The sequence below is a fragment of the Leptopilina boulardi genome, unplaced genomic scaffold, assembly GCF_019393585.1.
Source record: "Leptopilina boulardi isolate dan_hultmark-lab unplaced genomic scaffold, ZJU_Lbou_2.1 LbouV2_316, whole genome shotgun sequence".
In the NCBI taxonomy this organism is placed as follows: Eukaryota; Metazoa; Arthropoda; class Insecta; order Hymenoptera; family Figitidae; genus Leptopilina; species Leptopilina boulardi.
This window is the reverse complement of record NW_026137881.1, coordinates 961,976-975,395: the sequence shown is the minus strand read 5'-3', so window position 1 is coordinate 975,395 and position 13,420 is coordinate 961,976. Positions and strand designations below refer to the sequence as shown.

At 29.5% G+C, this 13,420-nt stretch overlaps 1 protein-coding gene across 1 annotated transcript in view; it reads left to right on the top strand.

Annotated features, from left to right (window-relative positions):
• The first annotated feature begins 4,121 nt into the window (after nucleotides 1-4,121).
• LOC127283956 (zinc finger protein basonuclin-1-like) overlaps nucleotides 4,122-13,420 on the top strand; it is a 528,269-nt gene continuing 518,970 nt past the window's right edge. Inside the window, exon 1 of the mRNA XM_051309164.1 lies at nucleotides 4,122-4,338. Coding sequence (XP_051165121.1) covers nucleotides 4,312-4,338 — 27 coding nt within the window. The 5' untranslated portion in view covers nucleotides 4,122-4,311. The remainder of the gene's footprint in view (nucleotides 4,339-13,420) is intronic.

The window sequence follows — 13,420 nt, the reverse complement described above, 5'->3', positions numbered from 1 at the left end:
CGAACAAAATTGTCCTCCGCCCATTTTTCGTCCCGGTGAATCAATCCTTTAATGAACGACTCTGTTAATCCGATTGCGGGTAAAATCGTCCCTATTCTCGTATTCTTGGTACCGCATAATATTCTTGTTTTTTTTTTTTATCTAAAACGTGTTTCGCACAACTTTAAAAAGGCAAAATAAAGTCATCTGGAAATTTGTTTTACACTTAACTTGTAAAAAAAATTGTTAATTTCTCATCTGTGAGAAAATTTTTCAATTTGTGGATAAAAAAGTATTTTTGCATAATTCGAAATTTGAAATTATCGCATATACATAAATATTGTAAAAGGGTAAACAATGGACCTTGAAAATAGACCGAGTGACCTAGTGAAGGGGATGCTTTATGACGTCATTGACTTTCCCTATGTTCAAGTAATTCACAACGTTAGGGTACCATTCTACAAATCGATATTTTGGTCCACGGCTTGGAACACATGATATTAAAGAGGAAGGTTGCTCTTCTCTTAGAGATGACCCCAGTGTATTTCCTTGCGAAATCGCATAAAAATTGAAAAATTTTTCTAATGAAAAAAAAAATGCAAACAAATGTTATTATTTAACTCAAATAACGTCCTCCTAAATGTATTAATAAAAAAGAAAAAAATCATCAATAAACTTTGTCCATAGGATTCGATTTATTCTATTATTCCAAAAAATAAGTGATAGACGCTTAAAAAGTAGACGCCGGCGTCGCGACGACTACCGATTAAAACTTTTCTAAGCCGACGTCGTCGGATCATTGGTTTTGCTCGAACCAAACTGGAATGATGAATTTCCGTTAACACAGACATTTTTTTTTACCTTACGTTTTTATTATTTCCTTCATAAGAATCGAAAACCATTTCGGAAAATTAATTATAAAGATTTTCTATACTATAATTATAATATAAATTTTATTAATTTTTTTTTTTTTACCTGAATTGACAATTTCTGGGAATATGTATTATAACGTAGATTTGGGAATTATTATTATTTTAATTAATTTATTTTTATATTACCACTATGTAGGTATTTATTTAATTTTAATATTGCCCAGACACCAAGTTATTTTATATAAAATCACCGAATTTTTGTTTCACTAAAAAATAAATTCGTTTGAAGCAACCAAATTTTGGTTAAATCAACAAAATAAATGCATTGATATAGGTACAGTTAACCAAACATTTGGTTGCATAAACCAAACGTTTATTTAGCTCAATCGAATTTTTTCTTTGTTCAAAAAATTTATTAAAATAAACCAAACAGTTATTTAGATCAAATAAATATTTATTTGAATTAAACAAATTTTGTTTGAACTAACCAAAAAATTGGATAAATATAAAAAAAATGGTAAATTTGGTTCAAACATATCTTTTTTCTGAATGTATTGTTTTAATTAGTATTTTGCAGAATTTTCATGAAAACGATTTTCTATATTACAGAATTTTTATACACGACCAAAAATTCACTTCACAGAATTTTTTATTGTCAGAATTTTTATTTGCTCGAATTTTCATTTAACATAATATAGGCATTTTAAAGAATTTTTATTGAGTAGAATTTCATTGCATAGAATTTTCTTTCAGATGAATATTCATTTGTTAGAATTATTATTTGATATAATTTCCCTATTACCGATTTTTTATACTACAGAATTGCAAATGGCCGAACAAACATTCTATTTTGGCGCGATTTTTAAAATCAACCAATCACATAATTTTATGCAGATAATTTTTGATTAGTTGATTTTAAAAATCGCGACAAAATCAATTGTTTGTTCGGCCATTTGAAATTTCGGACAAATAAAAATTCTATCAATTATAGAAATACTGTTAAATTCTATAAAAAAAAAAGTTAAAAATTCTATAGTATGAAAAATCGGTTATTGGGAAATTATATCAAATAATAATTCGAACAAATGAAAATTCATCTGAAAGAATAAAATGAAAATTCTATGCAATGAAATTATATACCCAATAAAAATTCTGTGAAGTGAATTTTTGGTTATATTTACTAAATTTTTTAAAAATTTATATAATTTTAGGTTATTTGTAAACAACAAAATGCCGCATTACAGTATATAGGTATACATATATATATATATATATATATATATATATATATATATATCATATATTGAATATAAGAAAGGAGACATAATGCGCGTAACGTCCGGTGTGTGCAATCTGGTTAACGAATCGAGCCGAGGATTAATAATCGCGATCGTCGAAAGAGTCCAGCGAGCTGCGAGGAATCTTATTTAAAAATAATTGCGACGCACCCGCTCGCAATGGTTTCCTGTACTTGATTACGGCTAATTATTTGGAATTTACAAGTATAATGGTGTACTTAAATGGTGACTACGTAACAAGCGTGTATATACAGAAGAAACCAGAAAGAGAGAGAGAGAGAGGGATGTACGTGTCGCGTACCATACCGAACAACAAAAAAAAAAAAAACATATATATAAGGGAAACACACAGTGTGCCGGCACTTTTTATATTCACCTTATGAAAGTAAAAGTTGATAATTTCATCCTAAGAATCCGCACATTCAAACTCAATCAACATAAATTACACATTAAACGTCTAAATACATTAAAGAAAAAACTTTACATTTCAATTAAATATGCCATTGTTTTCTCTCCTCGCAACTGTAATGATAATAATAATAATAACGTATGTCCAGTGACCGTGCAGTGAGAGAATTGATTCTTTTTTTTTGAAAATGAAAAACTGTTCTTGAATATGTAATTACTATATATGTATAATATATTTGAATTATTTTTGCTATTAACTTGTTTTAATTTTTTAAATAAAATTTTTTTTTTTATTTGATTTTTCAATAACGTTTGGATGTATACTAATACACTCATAGATATATTTCAAAATTTCGCGCGCCGTTCCGCTGTTCGGAATTTGGACTGACGATTCGTATTCCTTGTGAAAATTAAAGGCACTCTCACACCTTTTTGGCTCCCTGCAGATTACCATGGCAACGCATGAGAGTGAGTGCGATAGAAAATTTAAAAATTTGAATATTCAAATTTTCTGTCTTATTCACACTCGTGCGTTGCCATGGTAACCTGCAGGCAGGCAGGCAACCAAAAAGGTGTGAGAGTGCCTTAATCGTGGAAGTCTAAGGCTACAGCTAGCGCCACCACTGGAAACTAATTTTGGAAATTTATAGGATAATTTACAGAATTTTATGTTGTACTTAATTTAAGAAAATTTAATGAAAATATATGTTGCAAATTATTTCCAAAAAAATATTATCACCCACACAGCACATAATATTTTCAAAACATTTTTGAAATATTTCAATGCAAAGTTCTTGAAATATTGCTGCAAACAGGAAAATATCCGCTTATGAGGAAATATTGATGGTCAACTTGAAAAAATATTACAAAAATAACGACATTTGAAATATTCAAGTTTAACAAAATGTCCAAAATTTTTTTGACACATGAAATTTGACCATCAATAATTTCTGATAAGCGGACATTTTCCTGTTTGCAGCAATATTTCAAGGACTTTGCACTAAAATATTTAAAAATTTCAGTGAAATATTTTAAAAATATTTTGGAAATATTATGTGATGTGTGGGCATAATTTTTAAACATCATCATTCCCGCAATACTATAGCTAGTGGCTAGAATACAAAATTGTGACAAATGGGCCTAGCGCCATTACAGTGTCCACGGAAAGTTAGGATGGTGCCAACCTAGCGCCACGATATTTTTCTACACGGGATCATCTGGTAATAGTGATCGCATTCTGTCCTCTTCCAACTCATGCGTCATTGTGTGATAAGGACAGAACGATCAGCATGAAAAGGTCTATGTTGATATTATTTCTATTTGTATACTTTTTATGGCAAAATTTTTTTTTTTTATTTTTTCTGTATTTTTCAGAATAGACAATAATTGTATAAATTGTTTCCGACACATAAATTGAGAATAGCATAATTCTATTTGCATTTATAAAGAGGCATAACGCATGCGCAAAAGATGTAAATGTGACACACTCTTGAGATTTGATACCCAAAAGTCAGCTGTTTGTGAATATTTCAGCTGTAATTTGTAGATGGCGCCCAGAGATGCTATTAATATAACATAGCAAATTTTTTTCCGTGCACTTGCACGTGGTTTCATTTTTCGGTATACATGTGCCGCTCTTCTTTTGTAATTGTTTCTTTTTATTAAAGTGAATAATAGTGCTGTGTATATATATATATTGTGATGCCAAATAAAAAGTGAAATGTGCGCGAAATTATTAATACATTGAGGACTTGATGAAAAAACAATTTCTTCGTTTATCGGTAAGTTATGCATAGTGTTCTATTGAACCCAACCTCACTTTATAATGCATATGATACTAAATTTACTATAATTATATAATTGTTATTATAAATTATTATTGCAAAGAGTTTTAAACGAATTTTTTTTTAAATTATCAATTTGATTATAATCAAATTAAAAATTATAAAATAATTATGTCTACAAAAATATTAAAATTAATTTAACAATAATTTAATTGGTTAAAAGCTTTGTTAAAACAACAAATTTTATAGTCACACGTTTGTCATTGACAATATCCTGTAAATTATTTTTTTTAAATTTAATTTACATATCACATTCTTTTTTTATTATTAATTTGTACAAAAAAAAATATATTTATCATTTTATATTTACAAAAATCTCGAGAAAAAATTGATTTTTAATTTTAACCTAACTATATGATACAATTTCATTGCATACTATTATATTTGTCAGTTTTAATTTTTGTTTTGTTATCACATATATAGGACAGACAGGTACTTTCACATTCGAAAATTTTTTTAACATATAATTATCAAATATATTCTAATTAATTTTTCTTTCATTTGTGACAACATAAACACGTGACCTGATAGGTTATGTTTGCATTTATGAATTAATCAATGTTCAGAATTTCTTAAATATGAAAATGAAAAGTATGGTTTTTGTCATGAGATGAAATATAATAATAATAATAATAATTATTATTTTTGCATATATAACAATATGCAATGAAATTGTATCATATCGTTAGGTTAGAATTAAAAATGAATTTTCTTTCGAGATTTTTGTGAGTATAAAGTGATAAATATATTTTTTTATAAATTAATAATAAAAAATGAACGTGATATGTAAATTAAATTTAAAAAAACTATAATTAATAATAATAATAAATTACTAATAAATTCTTAATTATTATTTGTTATTTGATTATTTCAATTTATAAATGATAAAAGTATGTATTAATATGTTTACATCATCACGAAAAAGTGAAAACAATAAATGCAGGTTATGAGGGCAGACATAATTGTTTGCGCATGACAATGCGCAGAATAAGTCACCTATGAAAATATACTTATACTTACGATTAACACCTCGGTCTCACAGACCGCTATACTTGATATTTTTATTTATTTTACAAAATTTAGCGAATTCTAAACTTTTGACAAAATTATCATCTAATAGATTTGTATAAAATATGAAGCTAATAAAAAGCTCAAGCTTCTATTGTACTTTGAAAAAAAGTAATAAGCGAAATAATTTTAGATAGCGGTCCCAAAGACCGCTAAAACAGTTTAAAGGTTCAAAAAATACAATTCCTACTATATATATATATATATATATATATATATATATAGGGGAGAGTGACAAACAGTGGTACAGTTTAAACAGTAGAACACTTTAATTTTCTGAAAAACTATACTTAAAGAAACTCGACCAAAATTTAAATGTAAACCATGTTTATGACAACACACACTATCTCCAAAAATTTTAGCCACATTGATTCATTATTTACAAAAAGAAAATTATGACGTATGATCAGCAGTACTGTAAACGTGAAAAAAAATAATAGCAATTTTTCTCTCTTAATTTGAATCAGTGAAATTTCACTGGTGAAATAACTAGAAGTCGGTTACTGAATCATTTAGTGAAATTTTCACTGAAAATCAGTCATATATCACTGATTTCCAGTGAAAATTTTACTAAATGAATCAGTCAATCTGTATTATCGGTAATGGGTAAAACAGATTGACTGATTCATTTAGTAAAATTTTCACTGGAAATCAGTGATATATGACTGATTTTCAGTGAAAATTTCACTAAATGATTCAGTAACCGACTTCTAGCTATTTCACCAGTGAAATTTCACTGATTCAAATTAAGAGAGTTTATATGAAACTTGACATTGTATTATAAAAATGTAAAATATTATTAAATTATGAGTGTTTTGCAACATTTGTTAACGTTATTTAATGCAAAAAATATATATTTACAAAGTATGAAGCAGAATATTATTATTGAAATAATTATTCGGTTCTTAATAATAGGTGTCCCACTGTTAAACACAAACCTTCAAAACAAAAAAAAATGTATCAAGTTTCAAAAACTTTAAATTCTTTTATTTAATCACAATATAATCTTAATAGAATATGTGCATTGTGTTGAAAAGAGGTGAAACTTTATGGTAATACCAAAAAATGTTCAAAAATATATAAAATTGACATATTAATATGTCTTTGAAAAAAAAGTGTCCCACTGTTTGTCACTCTTCCCTATATATATAGTAATCGGTTTCATCATATATATACAAAATAAATCAAATCCTCCTAAAATTCGCCAAACACTCAAAGAAAGAAAAAGGACATTTGACTAATTCTGATTTAGAGAATCCCTATATATTGTAATACATATGTTGATCCCCTTTTTTGCTTGATGCATCCCTGTCTCTACAGACTCATTCTACTAATTACGGACATGGCTCGTGAACAAGGTATGCGTCCTTTTCGAGCTTTTGGACATTTTCGATACTAGTTGGGAGCTATCAGCGAAATGACCATTCCACGATTCATGTAGAGAGAAAGAGCGAGAGAGAGAGACACCCAACCAGTACCAAAAGAGAGACACACACACACATATATACAAAATGTTTTGGGATAGAAGGGAAGGTGGTGGTGGTGGATGTAGTGAATCTACCACCGCCAATCTGTCGCTGGTTACATTAGCCCCCCGTTGTACCCCCCTAACTCCATGGCCCCCCTTTGAAACGGGTCCGTTTGATGAAACGCTCGCGCGGATACTTTTAAAGTAAATTAGCTTTTTAGTTTTCTGTGCCTAAAACCCGGGGAATATAACATGTATAAAAGAAAAGGGCAGTTCAACCGCGGCGGCCGCCCGGTGCCGAGGGTTCAACTGCCTCAATGGACTGAATGAGAGGGCTACTAGTCAGAATTCCCATTGGTCTCCTCACCTCCCTCTTGTCCCGTGTACGTACGTTTATATGTATACTCTATATACATACATATATATTTACTGAATATATGCGCGAGTGAGCATACGACTGAATACCCAAAAACAGAAAATCTGTTGCATTCGGCAAGTCATATATATATATACATCCCTTATTTCTTTTTCTTTATATGTTCAAAAAGGATGACTCGCTCAACGAATACAGAATCTATTTGAATTAAACTAAAAAGATTCCCATGCTGACAAAAAAATACACATTTTTAAGGAGCTTTTGATGATATTTTGATCTTTTTAGAGTCAACACTGATTTTAGTGCCGGAAAATTTCAAAGCTATTTCTAGGTTTCCTTCATGCTGAACACGAATCCATAAACGAAAAGTTCCTATCAGCTCTAGTTTTTGGGTAAAACGGGTAAAAAAAATCGCGTTTTTGACAAACTTTGAGTACCTGAAACAAAAGGTCGTAGAACCTTCAATTTGGGCATAAATTAAAACTAAATGTTTTTACTATAATCCCCAAAAAGCGCACCTTTCTGGCACCATGAACTCAAAGTCATTTGTAATCCATTTTTCAGTTCCAAAAATTAATTTTGGAATAATTTTGAGTGCGTACCTTCAGTGATGAAATAAAAGGTCATATAACCGCTTTTTTTGGGCTTAAACTAAAGTTTAAACTTTAGACAAGCAACAATGAAAAAGCTGATGCATCAGATACAATTTAAGAATTTTTCTTTATGTATACTTTGTAAACAAAAAGTGATTTATTTATTTTTATTTTATTATTTTAAAAATGTGAAGAAGAGAGGAAGTATAAAAAAAATTTATAATAAGGTGTTTTTTCTAACGCACAAAGTTCTCCTAACCCATACATGAAGTGATTAACCTTCGCCGGACTGCAGATTTTTTTATATACGCGGTTGACGTGAACCCATCTAAAGTGGGTCAATTGTTTTCTTCTTTGCATATTGCAATAACAACTTGGAATCATCCAGTTTGTTTCTAAAATTTTTATATGTTACCAAATAATATATTATTAAATATATTATATTTAAGATTAAAATAGCTTTTTTTGTGCAGGAAATTAATTTTCAGAAATTAATTTTTAAACTACAATATTGTAGTCCAAAGTTCAAAATTTAGTTTAAACCCAAAAAATAGGTTATATGACCTTTCATTTCATCGCAGAAAGTACGCACTCAAAATTATTCAAAAATTAATTTTTGGAACTCAAAAATGGATTACAAATGACTTTGGGGTCATGGTGCCAGAAAGGTGCTTTTTGGGGATTGTAGTAAAAACATTAAGCTTTAATTTAAGCCCAAATTAAAGGTTCTACGATCTTTTGTTTCAGATACTCACAGTTTGCCAAAATCGCGATTTTTTGACAATTTACACTCTAAATCTGAATCAGTGAAAATTTCACTGAATTCAAATCAGTGGCTCAGTTTTCTTTAATTCACCAGTGGAATTTCACTGGGAATCAGTAAAAACCACTGATTCTCAGTGAAATTGCACTGGTGAATTAAAGAAAACTGAGCCACGGTGCGCCAGAAGGAGGTTTAAATAAAAATGAATTGGCACTTAAAAAATCTTTTTGATTATGGTCCTAAGATGAATAAAAAACTTTTCTCAATAGGTTTTAAAATCAGCTTACTTGCCCAATTTAAAACAAATTGAGTTTCAAATATTTAAAAATAGTATTTTATGATGAAAGAAATTTATTTAATGTATACTTATATGCGTATAGATAATAGATGTTTTAGATTTGGGTTCATATAAATTTATTAACAATGAAGTTATTTTATTGTTTCGTTTTTATATTTATGCATTAAGAGTGTCGAACGGTATCTGAAATTCATTGACAAGAAGAGAGCTTTAATTATCGCTCTGAACGTGAAATAGTATTGATTTTAAAATACTTTTTTCTCGAAACACGAACACTTTTAACAAAATCAGCCAAAATCTTCATCTTCTAAATTTCCTAAATACAAAAGACTGTACGAATCCATAGAAAAACATGGTTACAAAACAAAAAGTAGAAAAGTAATCTAATAACAGATGCGACATTGTGCGCCCTGCATGCTGCTGCCATCTGACGGCGGCAGGAGGTAATGAACCTCTCATTATATTACATTTCGTTTTGCAATCGTGTTTTTGTATGGATTTTAAAAACTATTGAGAAATGTTTGTTATTCATCTAAGAATCATAATCAAAAAGAATTTTTAAGTGCCAATTCATTTTTATTTAAACCACCTTCTGACGCACCGTGGAGCCACTGATTCAGATTTAGAGTGTAAACCCGTTTTCCTCAAAAACTAGAACTGATAGAAACTTTTCCCTTATAGATTCGTGTTCAGCATTAAAAACCCTAGAAGCGCAGCTTTGACATTTGCCGCACCAAAAAAAAATGATTTTTTATTGGCCTGCGTGTAATTAAAAAAAATCGCAATCTAGATCATTGTTTGACGATAGACAGTACAGTTTTGAAAGATATAAATAAATAACGAAAAAAAAAAATTGGGAGTCTAAAGGCAAATATTAAAGGACTCCCTGCAAGGCGACCCTCAATGACCTTCTAGCAAACATTGCAGGGGGTCTTCTAACGAGCCGCGCAATTAACATTTTAAATAGACGGTTTCTTTCTCGCATTTAATCCTTTCTTATTAATACCAAAAATTTATTTCCTGGTTTTTGCTATTCGGTTCCATTGGCAATTTCATATTTTCTATTGATTTGTTTTTATAAAATTATATAAACGCGCAATCTTTTATCAATCAAGTTCAAACAATAATTTTTACTGTATATATATTTTCTTTGTTTGTTCAATATTAACAACTTTCGAAAGGAGATTAATCTTTTATTGCCACCAATACCTGTGATTGAAGTTTTCTTTTTTTATTTTCTCTATATATATAAGTATGAGATTATTTTCCGGTGAAGATGATGATTCTAGTCATTATCTTTGAAAGTATTCTCACATAGCTTATATATATATATATATATAGTGATGATGGTCGCCAATCTGGTGTAGGTTCAATAGCAAGGTAAGACACTCGTTACGTGTTTTTCAATTGTATATATATATATATATGTGGATACAAAACAAACAGGAATTATACTATACGCGAGATTGGCATTCGCGTAGGTCGCCAATAATCTCATGTGCGAGGCGCATATCCTTTAAATTCATATCTATACTTTTTTTAAAGCAGAGAAAAAAGGACGAAATGAGTTTCTTTTATTTTATAAATTTTTATAAATCTATTATTTGTGTCCTGACGCGATATAAGGGACTTTAGATGCAAAAAAAAAAATTATAGGTTATGTTTTGAAATTTTGCAATTAAAATAAATTTGCAACTGGAAAAAAATTTATTTGATCCAAATAATTGGTTACATGACTACAAATAAATATTTATACTTTAATTTTCCCAATTTTTATTTAGATACACAGTAAAAAGTATATAAATGTCGAATTTAATCAATATAAATATAAAACTTTTTTTTTTTTAAACAGTGATATAAATTTCGTTCGTTAGAAATCGTTGATTGCAATTAGGTTCACTATCTAAGCAAGATTATCGAAGCTTATCACAATTAATCGAAAGTGTGTAGATCAGTTTAATTTGATTTGCAAAATAGTCTACATTAAATTAGATAGTTTCTTGTGTGTTGCGGAAGTTACAAACATTCCAGAGACATGATTATCTTAACACGCTATATATATTATAGTTAATTTTAACTTTTTAATTAATTTTTTTGTATTTTACTAAATTAGTCAATAATTTTAATTATTTCTCTTAATTTGTTGATCAGTGCGTCAATATATATATTGTACTAATTTTTTGATTTATGATTCTTGACAAGAGTTGAAAATTATTATTGCGCCTCTTTATTACCAAATTTTATCGACGGTCGATAATCTCTTATCATCAGTCGGTAATAGTTCGTTAAGTTTACACATGCGGCGTTACTGTTTGCAACGCTAAGTTACTTTTACTATTATTTAAAAGATAATTCATAAAAGATGATCTTAATATTTAAAATAAAGAAATTCGTTTAAAAATAAACATATATTTTAAAGAAAAATTTATATGTATGAAAATGTATATATGTGAAGAACCAACACAAGTTCATTTGATATTGTCCGACGTGGCATTTGGTACTCGACGTGCAGAGAGATAGTAAGCACAATTTTCGGTACGATGATTTGACTAACCACACGTTTGTCGAGCCATCGGTGGCATCCAACATTGTTTGTGTTCCCTTTGATGAGGCCAATTCACGTTTTGCGTTTTCGTATAGGATATATATGTAGGCACAAACCCGAGGTTGCAGTCGGTATGTCTGCGTGTGTCATTAGTGACCCCATAGGTGACCCCCAGGATTCGCTCTCACCATGCGCATATATATATATATATGCGGACTATCAACACCGACCACTGTTTTATATACACTTGGGATTTCATTGCACCTGGTGTCAACTACTCCATGGAATGCCGTCCTCTTAAGTATTCCCATCATCAACAGAAAAATTCGCATCCCGTGAAAATGAGGATAAAATTATGTAACTATATGATCTTGCGGTGGAACTTGAAAAATATAATAGAATTTTACGCATCCAATTTTATTACAAAATTTTTCTCATTCGGTCAGGTATTTTTTTGCCTATAAGCAAAAAGCTCGAAAATAGCGAGACAGGAAGTTTCTCAAAAATAAGTATACTATGATGGCACAAAAATTCACAAACATGATTGTTGCGTGTTAAAAATTTTTTCATGGTTACCTTGAGCCGCATTTGAAGATAAAACACAAAACTCTCTCGAAATTGTAGAGCAGCTATGTTTTAAGGAATAATAATTACCCCATCACGTGACACGCGAGGACTTATTTCGCAATATACGTATTTTCAGCAAGGTCTCTTAGAAAAAGAAAAAATTAGGTGCAAAGGTAGTAATTCTTTTGACAGAAAAGTAGAGTAGAAAGAAAGTCTACAATAGTTTTTGTATATTATGTCTTCGATATATATATATGGCAGAGAGAACGATACCGGAGACTCTCCACACGTACCTCAATCGATCGCCTTAGAAATGGCTGTCTACCCCAAGAAGTACCTTTAACGATAGTCGCGTCCCTAATATATACCAAACTGTAAGTAACTGTAGGTGCGCGCTATTAAATGCAGACACGAGCAAGCACAAAACCGGAAATTGCCTAATTTCCTGAGTGCGCACAACGATCCGTCAACCTGACGTGACGGAGACGTAGCTGCACGAAAATCCGTGACTTTTAATATATGTCAAGTGTCAAAAAAGAAAATCGGTATCAATTTATGACGCTGCGAATGACCCGCCGTGATACAATTCGATAATTCTTCTTTTTATATACCTTATTGTGTATAAAGTGAATTTTTTATTTAATAATTTGAAAAGTTTGAAGCGAAGAGAGAAAGTATTAAAAAAATTATAATAAGGTGTTTTTCCTAACGCACTAAAGTTTTTCTAACCCACATCAAGTGGATAATGTATACAAAAAATAGTTATTAATTTTTTTAAAATTAATGTCCTCCAAAAAAACAGCTGATTAGATATACAATTCAAAATTTTTTTTTTAAGTAAACTTTCTAAAAAAGTAATTTTTTTAAATTTTAGAATTTGAAAAGTGTGAAGAAGAGAGAAAGTATAAAAATTTTATTATAAGGTGTTTTTCCTATAACGCACAAAAATTTTCCAAACCCGCACATTAGGTGGGTAATCTAATTAACAGAAAATCGTTATTAATTTTTTTCAAATTAATGTCTCCCTACAAAATGAAAAAGCTGATGTATCATAGATATACAATTCAAGAAATTTTCTTTAAGGAGGTACCACCTATTATCGAATAAACAAGCAGTTTTTGGTAAAACTTGATACACTACTAAATAAAGCTTCTAAAATTCTGTAGTTAAATTTTTGAGACCTGTAGGTTCCGGAGAAAAAAGTTCTGATTGATTTATTTTTTCACTGTTTAACATTGATTCTTATGGGAATTCATTACTTTGTCACATATATTTTCATACTATGAAATATTAAACAAACAGATGTTGATCAAAGTTTGTATAGTTAAAGACATATATGCA